The 22,787-nt window shown below is 38.8% G+C and overlaps 1 protein-coding gene across 2 annotated transcripts in view; it reads left to right on the top strand.

Moving 5' to 3' along the window:
* Nucleotides 1-9,113, top strand: part of med17 (mediator complex subunit 17) — a 34,211-nt gene extending 25,098 nt beyond the window's left edge. For both annotated transcript variants that reach the window (XM_069890829.1, XM_069890828.1), the window contains exons 7-12: nt 400-530; nt 5,505-5,689; nt 6,653-6,790; nt 7,216-7,333; nt 7,934-8,093; nt 8,717-9,113. In XM_069890829.1, the coding sequence (XP_069746930.1) occupies nt 400-530; nt 5,505-5,689; nt 6,653-6,790; nt 7,216-7,333; nt 7,934-8,093; nt 8,717-8,925 (941 nt within the window). In that variant the 3' untranslated portion in view covers nt 8,926-9,113. The remainder of the gene's footprint in view (nt 1-399; nt 531-5,504; nt 5,690-6,652; nt 6,791-7,215; nt 7,334-7,933; nt 8,094-8,716) is intronic.
* The last annotated feature ends 13,674 nt before the right edge of the window (nt 9,114-22,787 follow it).

Raw genomic sequence — 22,787 nt, 5'->3', positions numbered from 1 at the left:
GAGCTGGGAATGTTGGTGGGAGGGATAGGTAATTCCCTGTGTCCAGAGTGTAATGTGTACCAAATGATAGGATTCAAACCATGAATCTGGTGTGCAGCCAAAGATCTGGAATGCAGTTAAGTTTATTGCGCTGGAGCTGGTCTGGAGTGTTTGTATGCTTCCCGTTCCATTTAACTTCACTAGTTGACTGGGAATTTTATTCTCTGACTGTGTGACCTGTTAAAAATGATCATTAAAATGTATTTGAGCATTACTAGGAGTTAAAATCAATATTCTAGAAAATCTCCTAGTTCACCACCAAAATCCTATGTGTGTTGGATTATTGGAATTTTACTGTTGTTTTATCTGTCTCTTTTGGATACTTGTATTCAAATTTGGTTATGTGATAATGCTTCTCAGGTTTGCAGTTGTCTATTTCCTTATGCCACTTTGTGAATGATAAGAAGGCTCAGAAAGTATCTGTTGAGAAGCAACGGCCTGATGATCATCTGTATGTACTAGAACACAACCTTCACCAGCTAATGAGAGAGGTATTAAAAAACATTTAATTTGGGGAAAAAATCTATGACCATTACAACTTTATAGTTTTTTTTAATGTAGATAAATGTTCCAAAGTGCATGCTGATACAAATGTTTTCTGAAAAGGGTGTATATTAATAAAGAACTTTAAGGAGAGGGTTATTTATTTTTTTGCTTCATTCCAAGTATGGAGTGAGATGGTAAAAAGGGGCCATAAAATATCCTTGGCAAGTGAGGCTAAGGAGAATCTCAATCAGGAATTGGATGGTAGCCAGAAAAAGAGTGTCTCCTCAGAAGCCAAAGGGTTAATCAGTGTGTGAGGCAAGCAATGTGAGCAGGATCCAAATGAATACTTCTCATCTGTATTAAATGAGGAAAAGGACATAGAAGATATGTTAAGGGAGAGTGTAGAAAATCTAGGAGGAGGTCATATTAAGAAGGCAGAGAGAGGAATTGTATGCCATGGGATGCATACATGTTGATAAATCCCTGACTGAATAAAATCTATCCAAAATTGCAATGGGAAGGAAGGACAAGATATCTTGGGGCCTAATGGAGATTTATGCATCTTAAGTTAGGACAAGTGAAGTCCTAGAAGACCAAACCAGAGCTAATATTGTTTATTTATTTAAAGACCACAAGAATAAGTCATAGAATTTGTGTATTCTTGGAAAAGCAAGAACTGATGAGGGGTATTCAGCTTGCTTTTAGTGGGGAAATTATCCCTCACTAATCCAATTGTTTTTGAGGAGGAAACCAAGAGGATTCATGAAGACAAGAGTAGATGTGGTGCACATGAACTTGAGTGAGGCACTGCATGGTAATACAAGGTCCTCCAGTAGGTGAAAGTACACCGGAGCTGGCTCATTAGATGCAAAATTGGTTTGTTAATAGGAAGCGGAGGATAATGGTGGAAGAATGTTTTTCTGATTGGAAGTGTGTGACTAGTGGTACACTGCAGCAATTGGTGTTTATGGTGCATATTATTGACAGATGTGAATGGGGGGGGTGTTGGTATGTAATAGGTACAATTGACTTTCATGATAAGAAAGTTGGTGGCGATGTGCATCATGAGGAAGGTTGACTAAGGCAACAGAAGCATACAGATTGGATGGAAAGTTGGGGAAAGCAATGGCAAATGCAATTTAATGTTGACAAGTGAGCAATAATGAATTTAGGCAAGTCAAATGGGTAAGGGACAGAAATGGTAACTGAAAGGATACTAAGGAATGTTGATGATCAGAGGGACCTTGAAAGTAGCAAGATAGGTGCTGAAGAAGGCATGTGGTCCTTATACATTATAATGCCTGGGATGTTATATTGAAACTTTACATAGCACTGGTTAAACCTCACCTGGAGAATTGGAGGCAGGAGTTTTTAAGGGAATATGAGAACAATGGATATCTGGATCACACCTCCAGCTCCATTTAAGAGATATTTAGATAAGGATCTGATGAGGCAAGATGTAGGATATGAACCTAATGCAGGAAAATGGGATAAGTATAGATGGTTAAAATGGTGCTCAGGGCATGTTTCTGAGATGTATGACTTTGACTTACTGCATTTGTGTATGCGTGGTTTGTCAGCAGTAATGAAGGCAGAACAGCTCCTCTATGTTTGCATAATGATGGAAATGTAGAGAATCCAAACTGAACAATCTTGGAGACATTTAATGTTCAAATCTTTTTAAACCTAACCACACCCCGAACTTTCCTATTACTTGCAAGGGAAAGGTTCATTTCTAAATTTTTGCTATCTTCTTTGCATTGTAATTGTCTGATTTATCACTTCATTACAGTGGGTGCTGACAGTCTCAATATAATTCCTACCACAAATTTAGATTTCTTGCTGTGCTCTTCCTTCTAGTCTGCTCCACCAGAAAACAAATCTACAAGATTTTTAAGTCTTGGGAAAGCAAAATCTGTACAAAAAGGACAGGATACACCTAAACTGGAAGGGGACCAATATCCTCCACAGTTCAAACATTAGGATTAATAAGTCCCTGGGACCTGACAAAATATGCCCCATATTACCACAGGAAGCAAGAGAAGAGATTACCAGGTGTTGGCCATAATCTTTGTATCCTTCCTGGCTACAGGGAGGGTAACGGAGGATTGGAGGATGGCAAATGTAGTCTCCTTGTTTAAAACGGGTAATAGTGAGAATCCTAGGAGTTATGGATCAGTGAGTCTTGTGTCAGAGGTGGAGTGGTTACTCAGGGATAGGATTTATGAGCATTTCAAGATGCTTAGTCTTCTCACGGTAGGTCAGCATGACATTGTGAGGTGTAGGTTATGCTTCATGGGCTAAATTGAGTTTATTTTTGAGGAAGGCAGAGTACATCATTAATAGCAGGATTCTTAATAGTGGAAGAACAGGGGGGCCTTGGGTCAAAATCCATAGATCTCTCAAGGTTGCCGTGCAGGTTGATAGGGTAGTTAAGAAAACTTGTGGTATGCTTGTCTTCATTAGTCAGGGGATTAAGTTCGAGAGCCATGAGGTAATGTTGCAGCTATATACATTTCTGGTTAGGTCACACCTGGAGGAAATATTGTGTTTAGTTCTCTACAGGAAGGATGTGGAAGCTTTGGAGAGGGTGCAGAGGAAATTTACCAGGATGTTGCCTGAATTGGAGAATGTGTCTTATGAGGAAGGTTTACTTAGCTAGGGCTTTTCATTTTAGAACTAAGAAGGACCAGAGTAACCAATAGTGGGCTACCAGAGGAATAGATAGAGTGGACAGCCAAACACCTGAGGTGACGGTAGCAAACGCCAGAGGATATCTGTGTAGGATGAGGGGAGAAAAGTTTAGAGGAGACATCAGGGGTGTTTTTTTTTTAAACAGATAGTAGATGACTATTATGCATTGCCAGGATAGTGGAGGAAACTGGTACAATAGATTCAAGATTCATTTATTGTCATGTAATAGCACAGAACATGTAACATCAAACAAAATTCCCTTCTGCTTGCTGTAATGTAGACAAAATCGCTATTAGTGTTACCCAGTGTCCCTTATAGTAAGAGAGAAAAAGAAGCAAAAGTGAGTCCCTTCAGAATCACCAAGTGTCTGTGAATTCACCTCCATCACTCTTGCAACCTCTTCAGCCACACAGACCCCTGTTTCATCTATCAGCAACCTGAGCTCCGGATCCAAACCTCTGACACGATCAGGTAGCCTTCAGGGCCTGAGGCCGTTCTTGCACTCAGCACCCTCTCGATTCCCAGTTCCGATACCTGGTTCCCATGAGTCAGTCTCCAACAGCCCACAGTCTGTGTGGGTTCTTTGTCTGCAAATTGCCAGCAGCTAGTGTGAGTCCCTTAGCTTCTGAGCCCCTTGCTGATTTGTCGCCATGGTCACCGTGCTGTAGTGTCATCTCCTCTGTTTCTCCTTGTCAACAGTGGATTTTTCCTGCTTCTGGTGCCATGTGCTGTTCCACTGCTCCCCCGGAGTCTGCAACCCCTCGTGGCTGCTGCTGAACACGAACGACCCATCTTGTGCACAAACCCCACGATTGCAGGATTTTAACAAGCCGTTTAAAGCCTATACGAAGCAATCAGCATTAGGACTCAGCGATTGAACTCTTTAGAGCAGCACTGTCTCTCCACTCTCACTTTTTTTCCCCACATTTAAAAGACTAAGACAGGCTTATGGATGCAAGTAGAGGGTTATGCGTGTGAGGTTTAGGGCGTCACAACTTCATAGGCCAAAGTCTGTAATGTTCCCTGTTTAAATAATCAAGGAAGGAAATTATGGGAACTCAGTTTTCAGTCATCCATGGCTTTAGTAATGGTGTTAAAAGATTGTCGAACCAAAATGTTGAATTGTTGTTTTAAGATGGAAGTGACGAAATGAACTGGCCAGTTATTTTAACTTCATTGACAGTTTGCTCAGGAAAATCTGATGAAAGCTTCAGTTTGTTTGAGGGTTTTGTGAAAAGAGTGAGGGTAATAATTCTGTAGATTGTGTATTTCAGCTCAGCAAACAGCTACATGGGAGCTAAGGAAGATTTGATCAAAATTTGAGAACGATTGTGTATTTTATGAGTAGAACACTTAATACTGGCCCTGTACTTGGTCACTTGCATGTTGCTGGTGGCAAATTAAAGATGTAAGCTTGAATGTAGGCAACATGCCAAAGAAGTTTTCCGATAAAAGGGAAAACTGGCTGTTTGGTTTACCTGCATGAGGAAAGCATTCAGCTTCAGGAAGATAGACATGGTCTGGTCAGTTGGGTATAAAAGTGGCAAATTGCATTTAATTCAAAGAAGTGTAATAGGTTTGGGGAGGCAAAAGAATGTAGAAAATTTAGTAGAAGATACAATGTAGTACTGCAGAACAGATGTACCTTGGAACATTCTATAAGATGCCAGATGAGGTAGAGAATGAAAGAAAACAATGTTTTTAACCATCGATCTAAGGAACAGAATACAAGATGGCTGTGTTGGAATTTTATGTAAAACTTGTTGGGACACAGTTTAATCTGTATAGTTCTGGTTACTGCGTTACGCGAACGATGTGATTGCATTGGGTTTTCCCTAAGATGTTACCAGCTCCGGGGAGGGGGTGGGGGGTGGGTTGGGGAGGATCTCTGAGGAAAATGGATAGATTGATGTTTGCTTTGGAGCAGATAAGGCTGACAGAAGAATTGTTTATGGAGTATAAAGTTGAAGTCCCTAGACAAGAGTTAATTAGAAATGTCTTTTCTTGATCTGAAAGTATAAAAACCAGGAAGCATTGATTTAAAATTGAAAAATGTCTCTGTAAATCTTTATAGTTCTTGGCATCAAACAGCCATGGCTGCTCTGTTGTTAAGTATATTCAAGGCTAAAAGGACCAAGGGAATTGAAAGAAATGTAAACCAGATGGGAAAACATTTTTCAGGTGTAGCATGACTGATGATTTTATTTAATGATGGACCAGCCATGACAAATCATCCAGTCTGTTTTTCTTTGTGTTCTTAAAGAAGCTTAAAATTTATCTTGCAGTTCCATAAACAGACCTTGAGTTCTTCTGTGATGCCCCACCCAGCTACAGCACCTTTTGGGTTGAAGAGAATGAGATTAGCAGGACCCCAAGCGTACGACAAAGGGGAGATCAGTGCTTTACAACAGAATGAAGGATTATTGGAGAAGATAATAAAACAGGCTAAGCATATCTTTTTGAGACGTAGGTGAGCACTACCTGGGTATATTGTGTAAGCTGAGAAATAGTAAATTTGTTATAAATATTGGGAGGAGAATATATTTTGTTAGATCTTTCATAGAAATTTATTTTGCATTATATAGGTTAATTTCCAGAAAGTAAACAAAAAATATGTGAAAGAAGATTATAATTAAATCTTGGAATTATTTAATTCTCCACGGGCAAAATGGTTGATGTACACAAGTGAGCAATATGGGCATAGCATTCTAGAATTTTCTAATTTATTGATTAACAGTTGAACAACAATGTGGAAAGTAGACTTCAAGATCTTGGGAGAATAAACTAATCACTAAACATTGTGCCAATTTTGGAGGGGAATAAAGCACTCGTGTTTATCTTAGAGGGGTAAAATATAAAAGTAAGGAAATTATAATAGATGAATATTAGATCAGGATCTGACCATGCTTGGATTATCATGTGCTGTTCTGGTTGCCATATTATAAAAAGGATATTTCTGCAATGCAGAGAATGTTCTGCAGGTGATAACAGAAGTGTGAGGGAATGCATATCAGGGAAGGATGAAAGGATAGAGAGAAAATTTGAGATGTGACTGAGAAGCTTGTAAAATGATTGCATTTTAATAAAGTGGATGCAGAGAGAATTCCTCTTGTGGGGAAAAGAATAAATCAAGACAGTTCTAATTAGATAATTGCCAAGCTATTTGAGAAAGAATTCGGAAGAAATCTTTATCCAAATGCAATGGTTGAAGCAGATAATGTATATACATTTAAAAGGAGATTAGAATAGGAAATGTCAGGCCAAATGGCCTATATCTATAATCATAAATCCAAGGGAAGACTTTGCGTTACCCTAAGCATTTATAATGTCTTTTTAAAAAGCTAACCAAAGCATTTCAAAGTGTAATGAAAAGACAAATTGCAGTGATATTTTGGTTAAACTAGTGAATGTGCATTTATGCTTTTAACTTTAGAACTGCGAAGACAATTGACAGCTTGGCCAGTCGTATTGAAGATCCACAGATACAAGCTCATTGGTCAAACATTAATGATGTGTATGAATCCAGTGTTAAAGTGTTAATAACATCTCAAGGATATGAGCAGATTTGCAAGTGAGCAATTGAAAAATGATAAAGTTGGTGTTTTTTCTTCAAACTAGTGTTGCTTATATTTTGATTTTTGTAACTTTTTGGAACTTCACATGAAGGATGCTTTATATTAGAATTAGTATATATGCTGCTTTCTCAGTATTTGATGTAAGTGCTTCAGGTGAGACATTTCTAATTTCAAGATCCTGTTGATCATTTTCTGGAAGTGACTGTACTCCCTCTTGATTGTCCTGGTGAGATTTTAATGTATTGTGTAGGATTGATATTTTTGTTAACTCTAACTCCATTTTCTAGAATTAACATGGATGAGATTTCTACTGTTTCCTGCATTCTTACTACTTGTCGTTCTATTTAATGCTTTGTATTTATGAGAAAGTTATGGCGCTGGAAAGAGAAATGGCTTTGATGTGACATTTTCCTACTCTTAGATCAATTCAGCTGCAATTGAACATTGGTATTGAACACATTAAGGTGGTGCACAGAGATGGGAGAGTAATTACGATCTCCCACCAAGAGCAGGAACTTCAGGACTTCCTTTTATCTCAGGTAACAACTATATGAAAGAACTAACTGCAATCAATGAAATCAAAGTTAAAGCAAAACACTTAGAAAATTGAGAAACATTTAAACTAACAATTCAAATTGCCTGGTTTCTTCTCATTTCAAGTGAATGAAATAGATATTTAATTAGTTGCAGGATCAGTGGACAGGAGTTGTAACAAGTTGTACTTTTGGAGAATCAGCAGGGAAGAGTTCACAACCTTTCAATTTATGTTGTAATCCTGAATTTGGTGATACGTGGGGAATTTCTAAAAGTTCAACGTGACTTGCTTGTTCTAGAATGTTTTCTGTTAAATAAGATGCAACATGTCAGGTCCAGTACTCTTCAGTATATATTAAAAAAAAGTTATTATCGTGTATATCACTTATCTACATTATCCTTAATTCCACCACAATTGAAACATTGCATCCAGGTGGCAATATTATGTTTGTATGCAGTAATGATATTTTTGTATCATATAATGAACAACCTGAGACCTTTGATTTCATATTAATGTATAGGATTAACTTTCTGCCTTTCAAACAGGTTTCATAATGTGGAGCCCTGATCTGAATATGACTAAATCTTTTTGGTATCTCACATAGATGTCACAGCACCAGGTGCATGCAGTTCAGCAACTGGCTAAAGTAATGGGCTGGCATCTTTTGAGCTTCAGCAATCATGTGGGTCTTGGTCCTGTGGAGAGTATTGGGAATGCTTCTGCAATAACTATAGCTTCACCCAACGGAGAGTATTCTATTTCAGGTATGCGTATTTTGCATTACCATTGGAAAATCATCCTGGCTTGAGACCAGCAGACTTGCATACATTTTGTAGTTTTCATGCACTTGTATAATAATAGTTTGGCGGGCAGCAGCCTCCTTTGAAGAAGACCGCAGAGCCCACCTCACTGACAAAAGGCAAAGGAGGAAAAACCCAACACCCAACCCCAACCAACCAATTTTCCCTTGCAACCGCTGCAATCGTGTCTGCCTGTCCCGCATCGGACTGGTCAGCCACAAACGAGCCTGCAGCTGACGTGGACTTTTTACCCCCTCCATAAATCTTCGTCCGCGAAGCCAAGCCAAAGAAGAATAATATCTAATATACCACTACTTCAGTTTCTTTTCAATTCCACATGCATTCTACCTTAAATAGATTGTTGTAAGTAGAAGTATAGTTGGTAGCCTAAAGTCACTAGCTTGTGACTCAAATAATTAGCCACAAGCTGTCCAATGTTTGAAATCCTGTCTTAAGTTCATACTTTTAATTTTTTAAATTAAATCCTTTAATGAGCATAAATTTCAACTGTTAATAAGAAACATGTTCATCGGAAAGAGTGAATTTTTCTGAAGGTTGTTAATGATGGTCAACACTTTTTGTTGCAGTACGGAATGGCCCTGAAAGCGGTTGCAGAGTGTTGGTACAATTTCCAAGGAGTCAGTGCAAAGATCTTCCCAAGAGTGATGTGATGCAGGACAGTAAATGGAATTACCTTCGAGGTCCGTACAAGGAAGTACTGTGGAGTAAGATGGAAGGTCGCAATTTTGTTTATAAAATGGAACTCTTGATGGCAGCTCTTGCTCCATGTCCATAAATGATTTTTTTTTGTACGTATTAGCATCTTTTTTGGAGTAACCTTCCAAATGGAAGTTTCTCCAGAGTTTTGAATTAAAGAATAGGATACAAATTTGAAACTGCCATCAAATGTATTTTTTTAATGGAAATTGTAAAGTTCTTTTAAAGATGGGTGAATGCTTCAATAAATAATGATTATAGTACAGATGTACCTTTGCTTCATTTTTGTATAATTCTCTGTGGTTTGTAAATAAAAATATTTTGATTGCAAATGTCCACATTACTAAACAAAGTGACCAACATTCAGCAATGACATTTTGTGTTCTGAAATTAACTGTGTAAAGTTATCTCTTCGGACTAGATGGACTTTGTTTCATCTTGTATTTATTTGTGTGAGTTCTTAAAAGACAACATGTTAATGAAGGAAAAGGTTCTTTACTTTAAAGTTGTTTAAAGGCTGAAAACCTCCATTACAGATATAGCAGACTGTGTGTCAGTCCCCTGCTGGCAGCCAAGTCTAATCAAACAGTAAGGCATTGCTAGTTGCTTTTCAAGCATGTTCACTATCATGACATCTCCCTTTCTTAAAACAGAAGTAGCTTACTTTTAACTAACATGTTTTCTTTGTATAACTCTGCAATTTTAACTTTAACACCAAGAACTTACATTTTCATTATTATCAACATTAACATTTTTTAAACTTGTTTGGGTGTTCACATTTACATAGACAAAAACTTGAAGATTGAATGAGATAGCACTACTTCATTCTATAACAGGAGTCTTTAAATTTGCTCAATGAATCTCTTAAGAGGATTCATGTGTCTTGACGAACTTCTGATTGTTAGTCCTTGAATCTGAGTTGTTGCCTCAGACGATGTCTTCTCAGCTGTGTATTCAGGTGGTTCAACAGTATCAGTTTTTCCATCTCCTGTTGCTGGTACCATTTGAATGTCTCAACGATTTCTTCGCAGAACAGTACCTTTATCTGTCTGAATGGTGTATGATCTTGGTTGGACTTCACAAAGGATAGTTCCCTTCTGAGTCCATAAGTTTGTTTTGTCTTTTAGCTTTACTTGGTCACCAATGTAGAGTTCCGGTAGGTTTTTTTTGTTCCTCTGTCAATGTAATATTTTTGCTTTTCTTTCTGTTGTTCTTTGAACTTCCTCACTTTCTCCCCCTCTTTTGTTTTTAGAAGGTTGTCCTGTATGGGTAGGTTTGATCTTGGCCTATGTCCTATAAGGAGTTGTGCTGGTGACATACCACACTCAAGTGGCATTGTGCAGTATACTAGCATGCTCTGGTAGAAATCTGTTCCACTGACTTTCGCCTTGTACATCAGTCTTTTCACTGTCTGTACTGATTTTTCCACTCGACCATTGGACTGTGGAAAATGAGGACTTGACATGCTGTGTACAAAATCCCACTCTTTGGCAAACTGTCAAAACTTTAAATTGCAAAACTGGGGTCCATTGTCTGTGAAGACCTTGCTACGCCATGTCAAGAGAATATGGCTTTCATGCCAACAATGACAGTGTGATGTTCAGTTTACACACCTCTGGATACAGGGACTTGATCTGTATGGTGCTGGGTGAGGCTTTAGTGGTTCTCCACGATTGCTTGCTTAATATTACTGGCTTATTGTACTGTTTTAACACTTCATTTGTTATATCATTGTTGATTCCTGGCCAGTGCATAACCTCTTGTGCTCTTACACTTTTTGATTCAGAGATGTCCTCCGTGGATCCTTTTTAGCATCTCTTCTCAGACACTTTGGGATAAGGATTTTACTTCCTTTGTAGATGATGTCTTCAACCACTGATAGTTCCGCCCTGCAGTTCCAGTACACTGAAACGTCAGGTGAGCAGGCCTGCTTCATGTTGGGCCATGCATCCAAGATGTTTTTTCCTCAGTGTTTCATCTTTGTTTGTCTCTGACTTTGAGCTTCATTTTTGCATCTGATATGGGCAGTGCTCTGTGATCAAGTCCACGAAGGCATTCACATCTTCATCCATTTTGGTGTTTGCGGGCTCTCTCCTGTCAACAGCTCTAGACAACATGTTTGCTGTGTACATTAGCTTACCCAATGTGTATGCGACATACAGTATATAGCATTGCAGCCTAATCATTATTCCAAGTGGACATGCATTTAATGGCTTTTGGAGCAATGCAATAAAAGGCTTATGGTCAGTCTCTATACTGATCACTTGTCCTGAAAAACTGATGAAATCTTTCACAGGCGTATGATGCTAGGCAACTCCTCAATTTGAGTGTATCGCATCTCCACGTCTGTCATTGAGCGTGAATGCATTCGCAATGGGTTGCCACTGATTGTTGCAGAACTACACCGAGCCCAATATGTGATGCGTCTGATGATATCTCGATGGGTCTCACTGGGTTGTAAAACCTCAGAACTGGTTCCTCTGTGAGCAGTTTCTTTACTTCGCTCCATGACTTTTCGTGCTCATGACTTCACTCCCATTCAATGTTCTTTTCTGTTCGTCTTGTCAATGGAGCCATCTTTTCTGAGAGATTGGATATGAATTTACCCATATAGTTGACCATTCCATTAAACATCTATACATCCGTTTTTCAATGTAGCCTTGGCATATTCCCAATGGTGGACATTTTTCTGGAATCTGGTCTGATACCCTCACTACCATAATATCTACAAATGTTAGTTCTGTCACCCTGAGCTGGGATTTCTCTCTATTCAGCTTTGCTTTCCTTGTTGCTTCCAGCACTTTCCTTAGTCTCTCATCATGCTCCATTCCCCATACTATGATGTCTTGAACTTGCTTCATCCAATTTTAACTGCCAAAATCCTGATAATTCATCTAACTTACTGAAAAACTTTGCATTGCAAACTAAGATGATTTCTTCACACATTGGATGCTTAGTGTTCTCTTTATTGCTCTGTTTAGATCTCTTAGATCCAGGCAAATTTGAAGCTTTCCATTCTTTTTGTCCATTACAACGAGTGAACTCATCCATTCAGTTGGCTCATCTATCTTCTGAATCACGTTCAGGCTTTCCATTCTGTGCAACTCTGCTTTTAGTTGCTTTTGAAGCACAAATGAATCTTTTCTGCGTGGATGTATTATCGATGGTACATGTTTATCCACTCTGATCGTGTGTTCTCCTGGAAGGTAGCCTAGACCCTGAAATAGGTCATTATACTCTTTCATGAGTTCATAGACTGTCTCTCCTTCACTTTTCACCACGAGGACTCTTTTTGCCAGGTTCAGTTTCTCACAGGCTTTTAAACCTAGTATGGCCTGTACGTCCTTTGGTAGCATGATGAATGTGCTCTTTGTCCTTATGTTTCACTTTGACCTTGCATTCTCCTTGCACTGGTATATCGGTACCTGAATATCCTGTCACCTTCACTTTTGTTCCATGCTTCTTTGGTCTGGGTCTAATCTTAAAATCAGTCTCTGATAGTACATTAATTTGTGCTCCAGCATCCAATTTAACTGAAATGTATATGTCATTTACTTTTAATCTCAACATCCAATCTCTGTTTTCTTTCTTGTTTTAAGTCACAACATCTAAATAGTATTTCTCTATCTCCTTTTCATCTACTGCATGAACCTTGCTTTGTTGTACTTGGTTCCTGCAGCAATGGGCATAATGGTTGCTTTTGTTGCACACGTTTTTTGCTGGACACGTTTTTGGTAGGTGTTGTGTACCACATCGACGACATGCCTTTCATTTGTCCCTTTCATTTTTGTTCGCTGGCCATCCCTCTTTCCACTTTGTGCTTTCTCTTAAACGGTTTGTCTGTTCTTGCTCACTGCATCCACGTTGCAGCTAATTTCACTGAACGGCTCTTTTGCCTGCAATTTTACAGTTTCTCAGCTCAACAGAGTGCTATGGGTTTTTCCAAGTCTAGATTTTGCTCTCTTAGCAATCTTTTCCTTAGATTATTATCTGCAATACCACGAAGAAGTCTGTCTTTTATCAGCGAGTCAATCAGTCCACCAAATTCACACGTTTTGCTTCTGTTTCTTAATTCAGTCACATACTGATCAATACTTCTGTTTTCTGCACACGTGAAAAATCTGTGCCTCTCAAACATCACATTATGTTTAGGGATGCAGTATGCCTCAAACTGTTCTATTATGTTTTCCAATTTCATTTTGTCTTCTCCAGCAGCAAATGTGAAGTCATTATACACCTCCAGGGCTTCATCACCACAACATGTAAGAAACTGATGCTTTCACTTTATCACTTTTCTTGTCAGCTCTGACTGCCACTAAATACAATCCAAAATGCTGTTTAAATCTGTTCCAATTTTCAGCCATATTACCTGTTAGCTGAAGTTTCACTGGTGGATGTAATCCTTCCATTTTTCACTGTGTTAGTTTCTCTTCACTGATGTTTCTGACTTTATATTTTACCTTTTAAAGTATTTCCTTCATCTCACTTCTGACACCATGTTTCATCTTGCATTCGCATGTGTGAGTTCTTAAGACTGGATGAAGGAAAAGATTCTTTACTTTAAAGTTGAGGCATGCCATGAGGCTGCAAACCTCCATTACAGATCCAGCATACTGTGCGTCAGTCCCCTGCTGGCAACCAAGTCTAATCCAACAGTAAGGCATTGTTAGTTGCTTTGCAACCATGATTACTATCATTTCAGATTTCACCCTTGGTTTCTGAAAAGTAGTGGTAGAGATTGTGCAGGCATTGGTAATGATCTTTCAGGAATCAATAGATTCTGGTATGGTCCTGGAGGACTGAAAATAAAACAAATATCACCCCACTCATCAAGAAGGGAGGAAGCAGCAGAAAGTATAGATCAGTTAGTCTGATGTCAGTGTTTGGAAAGATGATGGAGTCGATACTCAAGTATGAGGTTATGGAGTACTTGTAGGCATGAGACAAGATAGGCCAAATCCACCATGGTTTCCTTGAAGGAAAATCTAGCTTGACAAACCTATTTGAAGAAGTGTCAAGCAGGCAAGGAAAAGGAGATGCAGTGGGTGATGTGTATTTGGATTTTCAGAAAGCCTTTGACAATATTCCAAGGATACTTAAAAAAAATAAGAGCCCATGGTATCAGAAGAAACATGAGTATGGATGGAGCATTGGATGATTGGCAGGAAGCCGAGAGTTGTAACACAGGGATCCTATTCTGGCTGGCTTCCAGTTACTAGTGGTGTTCCACAGAGATTAGTGTTGGGGCCTCTTCTTTTAATGTATATTAATGATTTGATTTGGCCAAATTGATTTGGCAGATGATACAAAGGTAATTGAAGGAACAGATAGTGTTGAGGAAACAGAGGCTGCATAAGACTTGGACAGATTAGGAAAATGGGCAGAGAAGTGGCAAATGAAATACAATGTCGGAAAGTGTACAGTCATGCACTTGGGTATGAAAAAAATAAATGGTCAGACAATTTTTAAATGGGGAGAATATTGGTAAAGGGATGTGTGAGTCCTCATGCAAGATGTAGCCTGAAGGTAATCTTGTATGTTGAGTCAGTGGAGAAGGTGGCAAATACAATGCTGGCATTTATTTCGAGAAAAGAATAAAAGAGCAGGGATGTGATGTTGAGGCCTTTAAAAGCGCTGATGAAACTTCATTTGGAGTTTTTTTTTAAATTTAGAGCATAGTAACATTTTGAACCAAAAGTCTATGCTCCCTAATTTACACCCCATTGACCTACACCCCCTCTGCCAGGTCAGTCGTCGGAGTTCTACTGGTACCCACGTAACCCAGTACTACCTGTCCCATGGTTGGGTGGTTGGTGACTAAACAGGCTCTGCTGTCAGGCTTGCCTGGTGCAGAGGATGGCTAGACACCCTGCAGGATGAAAAACAAGATCTGTCAAAGGGCGAACTTGCTGTGAAGTGCAGAAAGGGCATCCCTTATGTCGAAGCTTGGTCTGGCCATTCGCTGCATCAAAACCTCCGCCAGCCATCTTGGACCTCACCATGCTGCTGGATCTGGGAGGGGATGTCGAGAGGATGGGTCTGGATCTGTGCAACCCTCTACTCACCTAAAATCGATCACTCACACGCTATTCCTTTGAGGAGTGGGGTATCCTCATATCAAACCCCAAAAACTGACTGAAAGGAACCACCATCATCCTATGGAAAGTATTAGCCAGAAGAACTTACAGCCCTGGTACGTTTTTGAATGGTGGGTGGAAAACCAAGCAAATATGAGGAGAATGTACAAACTCCTTGCAGCGTGGGTCTTGAACCCAGGTAATGGTGCCATATTAGCTCATTGGAGCAGTATCCTGTAAACAAAATTTAGTAACCTATAAATAGAATGAGATTGATGAATGCATTTTGTCTTGATTTTGACCATTTAGTCCAATTAATATTTAAAATATCTGTATTTTCAATCAAGTCCTAATGAATCCATAAAAAGAATATTTCCAATGTCATTGTAATTTCTTACTCTATTTATCTTATACTTTTTCTACTTGCCTTTATTATTGAAGTACCATGGCTTGAGTTTAAATTAGGCACCATTTAAAGAGGGTAAAAATGTTTCTGTACTTTTGTTTAATGGTGCAGCTACATCATAGTAAATAGTTCCTAATCTTGGCGCACAGGCAATACAGCAGGATACAAGATGCTTTGAAATTCATATGATTAGAATGAAGCTGAACTGCTTGGAAGAACATGAAACATGCACAGGAAAATTGTCTCAAGACTTTGCATGTGCATACAAACTTGTAGGAATTGCATGAGCAAGCCTTGGCAAATTGTGAATTTACTTCAATTCCTGTATTTGATTGTTTTTCTTGAATTTTCTCTTCAAGGTGATATTTTACAGTTGGTGTAGTGGTTAGCTCAATGCCTTTACAGTGTCAACGATCAGGACTGGGGTTCGAATCCCGTGCTGTCTGTAAAGAGTTTGTACATTCTCCTCAGGTCTGAGTGGGCTTTCCCTGGGGGCTCCAGTTTCCTCCCATTCAAAACATTCCAGGGGTGGCGGTTAATTGGGTGTAAATTGGGCAGCATGGAATCGTGGGCTGAAATGGCCTGTTAACCGTGCTATATGTCTAAATTTAATTTTTAAAAAATAGTTAATAAAAAACGTTACGTTCAAGTTACTGGTCTAGTGCATAATAGTCCAGACCTTTATCCAGAATTGAATTTGAATCCCATCTTGACAGCTGGTGATTTAAATTCATTCCATTAAATCAATCTTGATTAAAAATACATCTGATTCACTTGTGGCTTTGAGTCAAGTCGATATGTAATTTCAATTATATTTTTAATTGCATCTGAATTCAGGAAGCAATTAAGAATGAATAATAAAATCAAAATTTCCAGTACATTCTGTGAACAATCTTTTAAAATTACTTTATTTCATCCATTTAGTTTCAGTATATTTCCATATCCAGGCTGTTGGCCAATAATACATAGCTCTTGCATCATTCCTAATCAACAGATATTTATGAGGAAAGTGATTTGCCATGAAAAATGTTTGTCTTCCCTTCTAGCAGCAGTAATAAATAGCATGCTTGAAATAAAATTGTCATTTGAATTGGAACACCAACATTGAGCATTAGCCTGATTATTATATTCCCAGGAGCTACACATTGGAAAGCAGGTTGTGAGATAGGGCTGTAAATAATGAGAGGTGAACAAACAGAACTCTCAGGGGATGGATGTATCATTGGTCAACACTGATCATTGGGTTAGGGTCATTACACAAATTAAAAATCGATTAATGTAGTTAAGAATTCAGTCATCCACTTGAATCCATCTCTTATACTTCTATTTAGAAATCTAAAAATAATCTAAAGTGTCTTAAGTACACTTGTTTTACAAGGTATTAATTTCAATTGGCTAACCTATTGTTTTGCAGGTGTGTAGTTAGCTTACAATTACCAAAGCTTTTGATGGAACACAACATTGAACTGAGGTTTTTGGGGTACTGAGGATAAGATGTGTCCCATTCATGACTAAAGGGAAAGTGGTAAAAAGTGGCAAGTTGTCTGATATAGCAATATTCTGTTTCTTGAATAAAACCCATCTCCCATCTGTAACCCACACAAGTGCCTGATTGTTCCAAGAGTACTGAATTAGTGGAGGTATTACCTTTTGGACACAGCATTGGGCAATGTCTAACTTTTATTACCCCAAGTAATTTAAACTTCATTATTTTGGGTCCAAATTTAAGAGATTTTACACATTGTTCATAATATGCTCATGTATATCAAAATATCTCATTTCATTTTTTCCCCTCAGTGACCAGATTTGATACTGAGAAGCAGACAAAGTTTGTAGCTTCAAATTAGTTTGTTCGCCCAAGCATTCAAAAATTGACATTTTGAAGGATCCTGTGATTATATATTTAAACAGTTGGCATCAAAACTTTCAATAGAATTTATTTTAATTTGTTGAATTAGTTTGTACAAAAAGCCTTTGCTATGACATTGTACTTTCAATTTGCAAATGCCAAGCTCAGTCCTTTTTTTATAAAATAAATTGTAAAAACAAATATCACAAAACAGCTGAAATCATTCAAAGTCATACAATGAGGAAAAGGTCTGAATGTTGTAATTGTTCAGTTATTATTGGGAAGTGATTTTTGGCACCTTAACTTTATTCAAAATAGTGTAAATATGTTATATAAAGACTTCATTAATGCTTCTTCATGCAAGCATGTTTCTTCAGTTTTTGAATTCTGTGAGTCTTTGTCCAATATATAAACTGGAATGCATCTCTTAAATTTAAAGTGATGTTCCTTCAATATGTGTAGAACCTTTGGGGGGCGGGAGGAGGAAAAGAACAAAAACATAAATTTGAAAGAAAATCATTCTCTTATCAAAAGAGGAAAATTGGTAGTTTTGAATAAGCATCTGATTGGAAACTATATCAGTGCCAGCTTTTTATGCATGTGAACATTAAGATATATCCTTGATGCTTCTCAGTGATTATCCTGGTGGGTTTCTGTGTGTGTCCTCCAACATTGTTTTGTGAGGTACAAGGTGTGAAATGGTTAGTGCAAAGGTGGTATAGCGCCAATGACTCAGGTTTGAATTCGGCAAGGAGTTTGTACATTCTCCCTGTGTCTGTGTGGGTTTCATCCAAAGACCCATGTTCCTAGGTTTGTTGATTTCTTGGTCATATGGATATTCTATATTTTGGCAATGCAGGCTCATGGGGCTGAAAGGACTTACCATGCTGTATCTCTAAATTAATTTTTTAACTAAAAAAAATTAAATGAGAAGCATCACGGTTATCATTTCTCATCAACTTTTACTTAGAGATGGCATTAAAGTGGCACATAATCTGAAGCATTATGTATGTTTACAAGTATGACTCCATCAATATTCATTTATGATATTTGTCATGCAATTTTGATTAAGATGATTTGATAAGTATACAACTAATCATTTTTCCTCTTTCTTCACCCTTCCTACCCATATTTAACTATTTGTTCAGATGCATGTACTCTTGGTGTCAAACAAAACTAAGAGTATGTCTTATCAGGTTGAACATTAGTGTAAATAGTAGATCTGCTGCCTCCTGACCTTTGGTACTATGACTGGGTTTCTTCTGAATGTTCTGGGTACCTCCCATATCCCAAACACATTCAGGTTTGTAGGCTAATCACAATTAGTATAGGAGCTGGTAACATTAATTAAAAACAAAAATAGATTATAGGAGAAAATAGTGGGGAAATAGGATTGCTCTGATTTGGCATAGACTTAATGATCTAAATAGCCTTGTATTGTAAGCAAACTATTGAATCTATTGCTTTCAACCAAAACAAAATTAAGATGGTGAATAGTCAATGAAGTAGGTTGTCGGAAGTGTTTTGAAGTGGAAGTAGAGAGGAAGATGTTGATGGGATTGTGACTGGTTGTATTATATTATATATAAATATGTCTTTAAAAGATTGTTGGGGTTTAGTGTAGGTCACCACAAAGACAGTAGGCCATTTCATGTTGCGCTTCTGCCGTGAGGCTGACTACAGAGTGGATGAAAAAATGGGAACTTACCTTTCAGACAGCATCCCTAAAAGGCTGCTCCAGTGTCCCATTCATATCCAGAGGCACCTTGTAGTGCCCTCCGATCTGATGGAGTTGGGGCGACTGGTGCCGTAACACCACCTGTCATAAATACGTGGCAGAGCAATGGCCGTCATCCCTATCCATAATCCCCCATGCAGCTAAAACAGCTCGATGGTTCCCAGAACAGTTCCAGCTGTGAGGGGGATTATGAGTAGGGAAGGTGGCCATTGCTCTACCCCCTCTGCCCCACCAGTCCCCACTGTTCCGACAGCCCTGATGGTCCCCTCTGACAGCTCCCTCTGCCCCGCCAGTCCCCACTGTCCTGACTGCTCCAACGGTCTCTGCTGACAGCTCCGCCGGCCCCCACTGCCCTGAGGGCTCCCTGCCACCCCTGACTTCAAGGAAAAGGGGTGAGTGGGGAGATGGGTTGCAGGCTGACGGCATCATCAGACTGTCCCTAAACAGCCACTTAACACGGCTGTACATTCAGATTGATCGGCGGAAGGCTGCGCTGCGGAGATGATCCCTCTCGAAGAGGGGTTGAAATATACGGTTCAAAGACCGCCTCCACACATTTAGAAAGGTAGGAGATTATGCATTTTGGCAGAGTTTTTCCACCTTTACATCTAAACTTTTGGGCTATTTGAAATGGCCTAGTAACACTTCACAAAAGACATCTCATTTAAAATGCAAGAGCTTGGGTAAGGAGCCTTCATGTCCATAGTGACTTTACAGAAACTTTGAAGAATGTATGGAGACTTCACAAGTAGGTGTTAATTGGACTGATGCTGTGGAGTAAATGGATTATTGTTTTAAAAGCAACATGTGGCCAGGCAGAAACTGATTTCAGTGCCGGCAATCTGTCTGCTTGCAGTTTGCTGTTCTAAGAGGGATCATGTGGTTTTGCAAACCGAGAGAGAGAAGACAAAACAGGATTCAACTAACTTCTGCAGTGACTTTCGGAAGCTTGTTGAAACCCCATTTTGAAGACCGGTTGAGAGTTCTGAGTTAAGTCTGGTGAAAACCCTTGAAGTGCTTACAAGAGGAAATGGTTGGCTAGAGTGTTTGTCCTGAAATAAGGGAAACAAGAGGGACTCTGTGATGTCCTGGAAGAAGAGATTATCATTTGGAAAACCCATGATGGGGAAAGCTTCTTTGGCAAGGCACTGAAGTCCTGATTGTGGGGAATCAGTTTACGTGTGACCAACTAGCAACAAATCGCTCTCTGAAACCAACTAGAACTCTCCTGAGCGGTAACCATTTACCTTTTCACTAAAGCCTGGTGAAAATTCAAAAATGTTAAATTCTGTGCACAGTATAAAAATTGCCTGATACCAGTGAACTTGGAGGAGTGAGAAGTGAGATTGGACTGTGAATTAAAGAACTTTTCTGTACTTCTACACATTACATACATGTGAGCTTAGAATTAGAAGTTAATAGTAAAAAATTAAAGTTTGATTCTGTTTTCATGTTTAAAAGCAACTTTTATTTAAGTAACCATTTTTCTTGGTGAATTTCTATTGCTACTGGGTTTTGGAGTCCTCTGGGCCTGTCACAGGAGTTTCACAGGTCCCAGACGGCTGAAGTTAGAGCTGCCTGTCTGTAAATACAAGGCATCTGTAAGAGGCCATAAAAATGCAGAGACCTTGGATGATTTAGCATTAGAGGAGGCTACAGAAATAAAAAGACCATGGCAGGATTAAAATTGATGCCTACAGGGAGTTGTTCAAGGATAATCAACATATGGTATGTGGATGCGACTGAATTAGAATGGCAATTAGAATGGCTTAATTTAAAAGTTGTGAGTTTTCCAAAAAGAGCATTGATAAGATGTGCATCAAAAGTAAAGGCATAAACAAGGATCTTGGCAATAGGTTAGGCATGTGGATATGAAATAAGATGAGTAGATGACACAATTTTCTTGTTTATTTTCATTGTGTGATGACATTGTCTAATGTATCGTATATGTTGAACGTTTAGTCGGTGGGGAAGGGGGTGGGAAGGAGGGAGGGGGGAGAAAGGGGAGAAAATGACACTGTGTATATTCAAGAGGGAAATGTTTGTGTATTATGGTCAATATGGTTCATAGTGTGAAAAATAAAAAAATTAAAAATAAGATGAGGGGCAACAGTCTTGTAGGACAGTCTTTTAGAACACTAATCTGCACAAAATACTGATATCCATACTCCAGCACAATCGATCAAATCAGATTGCTTACTGTTTGTATTCTGTACTCTCCTCTTTATTTTGTACAGTTTCACACTTTGATTGCAGATCCACAGAATGAACATTAGAACAGTTGATAATGTTACAAGTACTGTAACAATTACTGCCACAAAATGCAAATCCTTATAAACTGGTTTTGCAGAAAGACAAATGTTAAAATGCTATAAAATTGATTATTATATTTCTGATTACTTTGATTATTTTTATATGTTTAGTGTAATGTTTTTGCAAATTATTTCCTTTCACAGTGAAAATTATGACAGAAAATCAATATAACTGGAGTATTTTCTTGGAGTATAGAAGAATGAGGAAGGGAGGTTTGATAGAGGTATTTAAAATTAAGGAGTATTGACAGTAAATGTAGGTAGGCTTTTTCCACTGAGGGGAGGTGAGATATAAACCACAGGACATGGGTTGAGGGGAAAAGGGGAAAAGTTTAGGGAGGATGTTAGGGAGAATGTCTTCACACTGAGAGTGGTGGGAGTATGGAACGAGCTGCCAGCTGAAGTGGTGAATGCAGGCTCAATTGTTACATTTAAGAAGAACTTAGACATGGATGGAAGGGGTATGGAGGTCTATGGACTTGTTGCAGATAAGTGGGACTAGGCAGAAAAATAGTTTGGCCCAGACTGGAAAGGCCTGTTTCTGTGATGTAATGTTCTATGGAGTTACTCAGGAGGAATAGCATAGATTTCCTAGAAGCCTGTAATCTCAGTTTGCAAGAAGGGCCATACCATTCAACCTCTGTGTAGCAAGATTTTATTCTGCCACAAAGGATGAAAATTAAGTTTTGATCTATACACACAGTGGGTCTTGGCCCTGTCCTTCTCTCATGGGCCTGGAACATAAGAAAGGATAGGCTGCTTGTGTCCAATCACCAGAATTTTGTTGATGATTGAAGTACTAGAATTGGCCTCAGAAACCATAGCTTCTGGCCTAAGGCATTAGGTGATGTATTTTTTGAAGATTCTTCCAAGTCAAGGGTGTAGAAACCAGAGGATGGTTGAAATACTATAAGTATTAGTTTTACAATTCCAGGTGAGAAAATGGCTGCTGTGGCTACTGTGAAAAGTAGTCTACTGAAAATAAATCTTGCTGTACATTCAAATATTGAAACCTATGGTAGGTCAGGCAGGATGTCTTATGATATCAGCCCTGTTATTACTAGGGAGAGAGGAGAAGTGGAACAGTCCATGGAGTAAAACAATCAGCCAGTATGTTGGTTACAGTGATTTTTTTTTTAAATGTGGCGTCACACCCAATAGATTGGCTACCTGGCCACCAAAATAGTGGGAATTTGCAAATAATGTGGAGATTCTCAGCAAAGGAAATGATCATTATCAAGACTATAGTTTCCCTGTAGGCTAATGGTGCCCAGAATCTCCTGGTACCTCAGAATTCCCACTAGTCAAAAGCTGTGGTTGTGATTGTGGGAATATTCTGCCTGCAATTGAATAATCTGGATGAGGGTGGGGAGATGGCAACCACTTGAGACCCAGAGAAAAATCCGATAGTTGTTCACAAGGAAATGCAAACTAAATGTAAATCTTGCATTCTTGATCATTTCTGGCCTGAGGTCTGATTCCTAGTCGATTTGACCTGGTGGGTTTTGGCCCTGCCTTTGCGTCCAGCTGCTTGGGCTTCTAGTTGAGATTGCTAATTG

Source organism: Narcine bancroftii, chromosome 7 (genome assembly GCF_036971445.1).
Source record: "Narcine bancroftii isolate sNarBan1 chromosome 7, sNarBan1.hap1, whole genome shotgun sequence".
Taxonomy (NCBI): Eukaryota; Metazoa; Chordata; class Chondrichthyes; order Torpediniformes; family Narcinidae; genus Narcine; species Narcine bancroftii.
This window is presented reverse-complemented; position numbering and strand designations above follow the sequence as displayed.